Source organism: Erythrolamprus reginae, chromosome 10, assembly GCF_031021105.1.
Source record: "Erythrolamprus reginae isolate rEryReg1 chromosome 10, rEryReg1.hap1, whole genome shotgun sequence".
NCBI classification, from domain to species: Eukaryota; Metazoa; Chordata; class Lepidosauria; order Squamata; family Dipsadidae; genus Erythrolamprus; species Erythrolamprus reginae.
Genome location: NC_091959.1, coordinates 48,153,060 through 48,160,348, shown reverse-complemented (window position 1 = coordinate 48,160,348; position 7,289 = coordinate 48,153,060). Strand labels below are relative to the sequence as shown.

Below are 7,289 nucleotides of genomic sequence, written 5' to 3'. Positions count from 1 at the left end.
GGTCTTCTAGTCCAACCCCCTGCTTAGGCAGGAAACCCTACACTACTTCAGACAGATGGTTATCCAATATCTTCTTAAAAACTTCTAGTGTTGGAGCATTCACAACTTCTGGTGGCAGGCTGTTCCACTGATTAATTCTTCTAACTGTCGGGAAATTTCTCCTTAATTCTCAACCATTAAGAATAATAACTGAGCTCTTCTGAATTTGAGCTGGACGTTCTCAGAGCAAATACAGACAACAGTGTTAGAAAGAACTTGTTTTATTATTATTATTCGTTAAGCTTGACAAAAATTGCACATGATTTTTTTTTTTTAAGCTCCATCCTCCCTCCCATCAGTGCCCTGACATCCAGAAACACCTTTTTCTCTTTCGGGAGGAAACATATATTAAAACAGAAACAATAATTCAAATCACCCTGGGAAGAGAATGTTGTAACCAAAGATCTAACCGCTATCTTCACTGCCCTGGCCCCGACAGGCTTTTATTCATGAATTGCCTTTTCACAAAACAGGTCCACCACTAAGAGAACAAGAAAAAGGTTTAAGTTGCAGAAAAGCAGTTGTTATCAAAAACCACAACAGTCACTTCAACCCATTTGCAAGACCCAAAGCTCACTTTCGGTGGCTGAACTTTGAATAAGCAACTTTTAAGATTGATGCAGTCTTGAAATATACCCAATATTTCAAATCCCCCCCCCCCCTGTTTTTTTTCCTTTTAAAAAGCAACCTGCTATTAAGTCTTGAACGGAGCCGAAAGTGCCTCTCACCTTGCTGGGTTTGTCACTCTGGGGATCGAAGACCTTTTCGCAAAGCCTCAAGCCAGTTTCTTGCCTGAGTTGCTGCAAATACCCACGCAGAACCTCTGAAAAGTATTAAAAAAAACCCAGTCGGCTACGTAGAAACGGATCCTGTTAAGAGCACTTGAACATCAAAAGAATTAAAGTCAAAACCGTATTATGTAATACTGCATATACTAACGGCAGTCATAATAATAATAATAATAATAATAATAATAATAATAATAATAATAATAATAATAATAAAAAAATAATCCACTGGAACTTGTGCCGGAACTACCATTTACCAGTGGCAAAGAACTGGTGGGATCATAAGCCCGAAAAAGTGGTCGAAAATGAGCAAGCAAAACTACTATGGGACTTCCGACTTCAGACTGACTGAATTCTGAAGCATAACACACCAGACACTGTGATTGTGGAGAAAAAGAAAGTATGGATCATCGACATCGCAATCCCAGGAGACAGAAGAATTGAGGAGAAGCAGCTAGAGAAATTAGTGAAATACGAAGATCTAAAAATCGAGCTGCAACGACTCTGGCATAAGCCCATGAAAGTGGTCCCAGTGGTCCTTGGCACGCTGGGCGCAGGGCCAAAGGATCTCAGCGGACATTTGAAAACCATCGGAATTGACAAAATCTCCACCTGTCAATTGCAAAAGGCCGCTTTACTGGGATCGGCAGACATAATTCGCCGCTACATCACGCAGTCCTAGGTGCTTGGGAAGCACCCGACTGGTGATGAAATACGAAATCCAGCATAGTGATCTCGTTTGCTGTGTTCTACTGACATAATAATAAATAATAAATAACAAATAAATAACAAATAAATAACAAATAAATAAATAAATAATAAATAGATAATAATAATAATAATAATAATAATAATAATAATAATAATATACGGTTGAGTCGCATATTATCCCAATGTTTTACACAGAAGTAAGCTATGCAAAACTCAGGTGTTCTTCTATCTAACTAGCCGTGTTGACAAATAAGATTGGGCTACATCAGCTTTTTCTATTTCTCCGCAACCATCTTACCGTCTTCTTGCTTGTTGCTGGGTCTGGCATAAAGAGCATTCAGGGGGAACCCCGGTTCTCCAGGAATCGGGAAATTGGTGATCCCCAAAGTATACATTTCTTTTTCCCCCTGGCCTTTCGAATTGCACTGAAAAGAAAAGGCAAAATGGAAATAAAAACCAATATGCAGTACATTTTCTCTCTGAAGACTCAGGGCCCGCCTTCTGCTGCACGAATCCCAGCGACCAGTTAGGTCCCACAGAGTGGGTCTTCTCCGGGTCCCAGGGGAAGAGCCTTCTCTGTGGCAGCCCCGGCCCTCTGGAGCCAACTCCCCCCAGAGATTAGAATTGCCCCCACCCTCCTTGCCTTTCGTAAGCTTCTTAAAACCCATCTCTGCCGCCAGGCATGGGGGAACTGAGATACTGTTTCCCCCTAGGCCTTTACAATTGTATGCATGGTATGTCTGTATGTATGTTTGGTTTTATAATAAGGGTTTTTTAACTGTTTTAATATTGGATTGTTATATGCTGTTTTTATTACTGTTGTTAGCCGCCCCGAGTCTACGGAGAGGGGCGGCATACAAATCCAATAAATAAATAAAATAAATAATAAATAAGCCCTTTTAGGAGAGTCTGTGTTTAGGAGGAAAAAAATGTCCCAATCATCTTATAATTTGCATTACATTTTATTTGTTTGCATTTCTGAGCTCTTATTATTATTTTGTTAGCTTAAAAAAAAAGGCACTGCTTTTTTTCTTAAATTACCGTGAAACCCTCCAAGCTTACCTTTTGCAGTTTTTTCAAGCACTCCGAAATATAGAGAGTTATGTAAATTAAAGTTCGGTCAGCCTCATTCTGCAGGAAAGAAAGAATTTAAGATGGAATATCACACCTGATTTTTTCCCCCTCTCAAAAAAAGGAACTTTAGCCATCTTATTTTATTTTATTTATTTGTTCTATTTATTTGATTCGACTTCTAGGCAGACCTATCCCAATTTTTCCCTTTTAATTTTCTCACGAAGAGACTTGTGGAAGACACTTTTTAAAGACCTACTCCCCCTTACCTTGATTTCATAATTTTTAAAGAACACGTTGGCTTTGAAATAGTAGATGGCTTCGTCAATTATGTCCGTGTCTTTTGCTGGCGAGAAAAAAGGAAACACAATAAAACAATAAGTGAGAAACCACAAAAACAAAAAAACAAGAAGACAGGTAGATAGATTTTAATAAGGTGAACAAAATCAAGGAAATATTTCAACAACAACAACAACAACAACAATAATAATAATAATTTATTAGATTTGTATGCCGCCCCTTTCCAAGGACTCAAGATAGATAAGTTAAAAGAATCAATGGTACTATCAATATAATGGTATGCAATGCTACTAATATTAATGGTTCATGTCTTTTTTTGTTGTTAGTCTGTGTTATATATTGAGCTTATGTAGAGGTAGGTGTATGTTTGATCTGTATACAGTATATGTATAATCCTATCATTAAGTATATATATATGTATAATCCTATGACAATCATTCTGCTGCACAAATCCCAGCGACCAGTTAGGTCTTCTCCAGGTCCCGTCAACTAAACAATGCTGCTTGGCGGGACCCAGGGGAAGAGCCTTCTCTGTAGCGGCCTCGGCCCTCTGGAACCAACTCCCCCCAGAGATTAGAATTGCCACCACCCTCCTTGCCTTTCGTAAGCTACTTAAAACCCACCTCTGCCGCCAGGCATGGGGGAATTGAGATTCCCTTTCCCCCTAGGCCTTTACAATTTTATGCATGGTATGTCTGTCTGTATGTTTGGTTTTTTATATTAATGGGTTTTTAATCGTTTTTAGTATTGGATTATTATTGTACGCTGTTTTATGATTTCTGTTAGCCGCCCCGAGTCTTCGGAGAGGGGCGGCATATAAATCCAATAAATAATAATAATAATAATAATAATAATAATAATAATAATTGTACATCATGATTCTTGACAAATGTATATTTTCTTTTATGTACACTGAGAGCATCTGCACCAGAGACAAATTCCTTGTGTGTCCAATAACACTTGGCCAATAAAGAATTCTATTCTATTCTATTCTATTCGATTCTATCCCATTCCATTCCATTCTCTATTCTATTCTATCTATTCTATTCTACATTTCAATATCTATTCTATTCTGTTCTATTCCTATTCTATTTATTCTATTCTATTCTACATTCCAATAGTCTATTTTATTCTCTATTCTATTCTCTATCTGTGTTTTTTTTAATCATTGAATAAATATTTTTTTTTAAAGAGAAAGAAGGAAACCCAACGCCTTTTGAGTCATCATGAAAGAAAAGACATTTTCTAAAAGCGACTCCCACTTCTGTCTCCCTATAAGGAAGTCGTTGCTGCATAACACACTCACTTATTATTAACACTTCTGTGCCCCATTTAAAAAAAAACAAGAGGTTTGACAGCAGCACAATGACAATATCTCACATTCTACTAATGCCACTGACCAACAGGAGTAGAAGCAAAAACCCAAAATATCCCTAAATATTTTCACCTAGAACCAATTTAATTTAAATTTAAGTTATTTGACTTCTCTGCCCCACAATCCCAAAGGACACAATGATTTTTCAAGATTTAGGATTAACTGGCTGGAGGAATCTGGACGTTGAAATCCACCCGTCTCTAAAGTTCCTAAATTGAGGAATTCAACCTTTGAGACAAGGCTAAGCGAGAGTTAAAATTCTGCGAGACTCGACTTACTTTCGCGAGGAGCCGGTCCTTTGAACTGACTCCTGATGGGCAACAAAGCCATGTTGCCCACAAGCTTGGTATCGGAGTCCATCAAAGTGGAGTGATAGGCCTGTCATGAAAAAGAGAGGGTCGATTGGCAGGAAAGGAGGACCAGGCAGGGCCGAAACGGTGGTGGCTTCTGGATCTCCTTAGAACACATTCGGAAGATGCCAACCCTCCAGATCTGCTTCGAGAGCATGAAAGAAACTAGAAACGTCGAGGAGGGTCGGCAACCTATGGTCCAACAGTTCCAACCCGGCCCAAAGAAATAACTGCAGTCCAGCATTTTGACCGAGGGCTGGAGTCCTCAAACTTGGCCACTTTTAAAGACTTGTGGACTTCAACTCCCAGAATTCTCTCTCTATGCTGGCTGGAGGATTCTGGGAGTTGAAGTCCACAAGTCTTCAAGTTTCCCAAGTTTGAAGGCTTCTGGTCAAGGGGGAGAAATGGACCCCATGTTCCAGCCTAATCCCACCACCCGACTGGCGGTTCTAACCATGGAGGACTGATTTTTCTTGGCAGTAGGCCCAACCCAACCCCCAATGTCCTTCCCCAGTGGCATAGTGGTTAGATTGTTGGGGACAAGAGGCTGAATCTGTAAACAGCTTACAGAGGGCTGTAAAAGCACTATGAAGTGGTATATAAGTCTAAGTGCTATTGCTATTGTCCTTCCTTCCTTTCTCCCTCCCTCCCTCCTTCCTTAATGGGTCAAATGAGGTCCCAGATTGTTGAGGACAAGAGGCTGAGTCTGTAAACCGCTTAGAAAGGGCTGTAAAAGCATTGTGAAGCGGCATATAAGTGATATTGCTATTGTCCTTCCTTCCTTCCTTCCTTCCTTCCTTCCTTCCTTCCTTCCTTCCTTCCTTCCTTCCTTAATGGGTCCATTGGGAACCCAGATTGTTGGGGGGCAAGAGGCTAAGTCTGTAAACTGCTTAGAAGGGGCTGTAAAAGCATTGTAAAGCGGCATATAAGTGCTATTGTCCTTCCTTCCCTCCCTCCTTCCTTCCTTAATGGGTCAAATGGGAACCCAGATTATTGGGGGGGGGGGGCGAGGCTGCTTCTGCAAACCGCTTAGAGCGGACTGCAAAAGCGGCATATAAGTCTAAAGGCGCTTGCTAAACCCCCCACGTGCCCAATCCCAGTGACACACCACACTTCCTGCTTCCCCACCCTGGTTCGCCCCCCGGCCCCCCAAAAGACCCCCTCGAGCCTTGTGGTTTAATTAAGTTGTGTGTCCCTCCTCCTCCTCCTTCCTTCAGCCACAAAGACCCCCAGGCACAACGACACCATCCAGCCAGATTGCAACGCCTCCGCCTTGGCCACCCCGCTTGCCCGGCACCCTTTGCAAGCAGCAGCCCCTCCAGGCGACCCCCCCGGGCCGGCTGCCCTTTCCCCTCACCGGCATCTCGGCGGCGGCGGCGATTCACCCGGGCAGGGAAGCAGTTTTGGGGCGAGGCGACCTCCGGCCAGCAGCCTCGCTTCCTGCTTTCCTTCCTCTTCCAGCTGCCGCGCTGGAAGGCCGCCGGCAGGGGGCGCGCGAGAGCAGCGCAGATGGCCCGGTGGCACTTTCAACTCCCGGCATGCCTTGGGGCGGGCGCAGAGCATGGTGGGAAGTGGAGTCCAGCCCCTCTGAGGCCGTTAAAAAGTTCTGAGGGGGGTGGTCAGAAGAAGAATTCTCTATTAAAAAATTAATCTTTTCTGGGCTTTCAAATTGACATTCAATAAGGAAATAACATCCTGCCTGCCTTAGATAGATGGCCATGTTAATAATGATGATGATAATAATAACAAGCAAAAAACCCCAATAATATGTAGCATATAATAACATATAGCATAATAATGATAATTGATAATGAGTCTTCAGAGAGGGACGGCATATAAATCCAATAAATAAATAAAGATAATAATTATTGCATTGCATTGGCATCCTTCAGTCTCGAAAGACCATGGAGGGGCAGCATACAAATCTAATAAATTATTATTATTATTATTATTATGTACATTATGTATTGTGAGCCGCTCCGAGTCCTCGGAGAGGGGCAGCATACAAATCAAATAAATAAATAAATATAAATATATGTCACGTTTTTGCTGAATTTGAAAATTAAGGGAGACTAGGATAGATCTATTTCGGCCTTATCAGCTAGCCATACCCTCACTGGGACTATATATATGCATCACATGTTTTTTTGCTGAATTTTATATGTATATGTAAATATAGATATACAGTATATGTATCACATGTTTTTTGCTGAATTCTTTTTAAATTAGGGGAGACTAGGATAGCACTATTTCGGCCTTGTTCTGGCCTCATCAGCTAGCCATACCCTTGCTGCGATTTGATCCTGGGGCTTCTTGCCTTAGCTCACACAAGATCAATGGAATGACAATTACAACAATATAATAATAATAATGATGATGATGATAATAATAATAATAAGGCCATTGCCAGGATGAAAAAAATGTTTCATATTAGATCCCCTTTTCTGATCTCCAGTGCTCTTTAAATAGATAGTGTGAGAGGTCAAAGTTACACCTGTTGAATTTCAGTCTGTACCTCGCTGCCATTGGCACAGGAGGGAGGGTAAGAAGAGTTTTAAGCCCAAGTCCCAAAGATTTGAAATAAAATGTTGTCAGGCATGGCGGAATTGAGATATCTCCCCCGGGCCTATACAATTTATGTATGGTATGTTTGTA

General features: G+C 41.3%; 1 protein-coding gene across 1 annotated transcript; it reads right to left on the bottom strand.

The window, feature by feature from the left end:
- Window positions 1-244: 244 nt before the first annotated feature.
- ARPC3 (actin related protein 2/3 complex subunit 3) lies at window positions 245-6,113 on the bottom strand. The gene is made up of 7 exons (XM_070762521.1): window positions 5,992-6,113; window positions 4,563-4,662; window positions 2,879-2,955; window positions 2,601-2,669; window positions 1,837-1,963; window positions 768-862; window positions 245-520 (listed from the first exon to the last, which is right to left on the bottom strand). The coding sequence occupies exons 1-7, from the start codon at window positions 5,995-5,997 to the stop codon at window positions 458-460; spliced, it is 537 nt and encodes a 178-aa protein (XP_070618622.1). The 5' UTR covers window positions 5,998-6,113; the 3' UTR covers window positions 245-457.
- Between the last annotated feature and the right edge of the window lie 1,176 nt (window positions 6,114-7,289).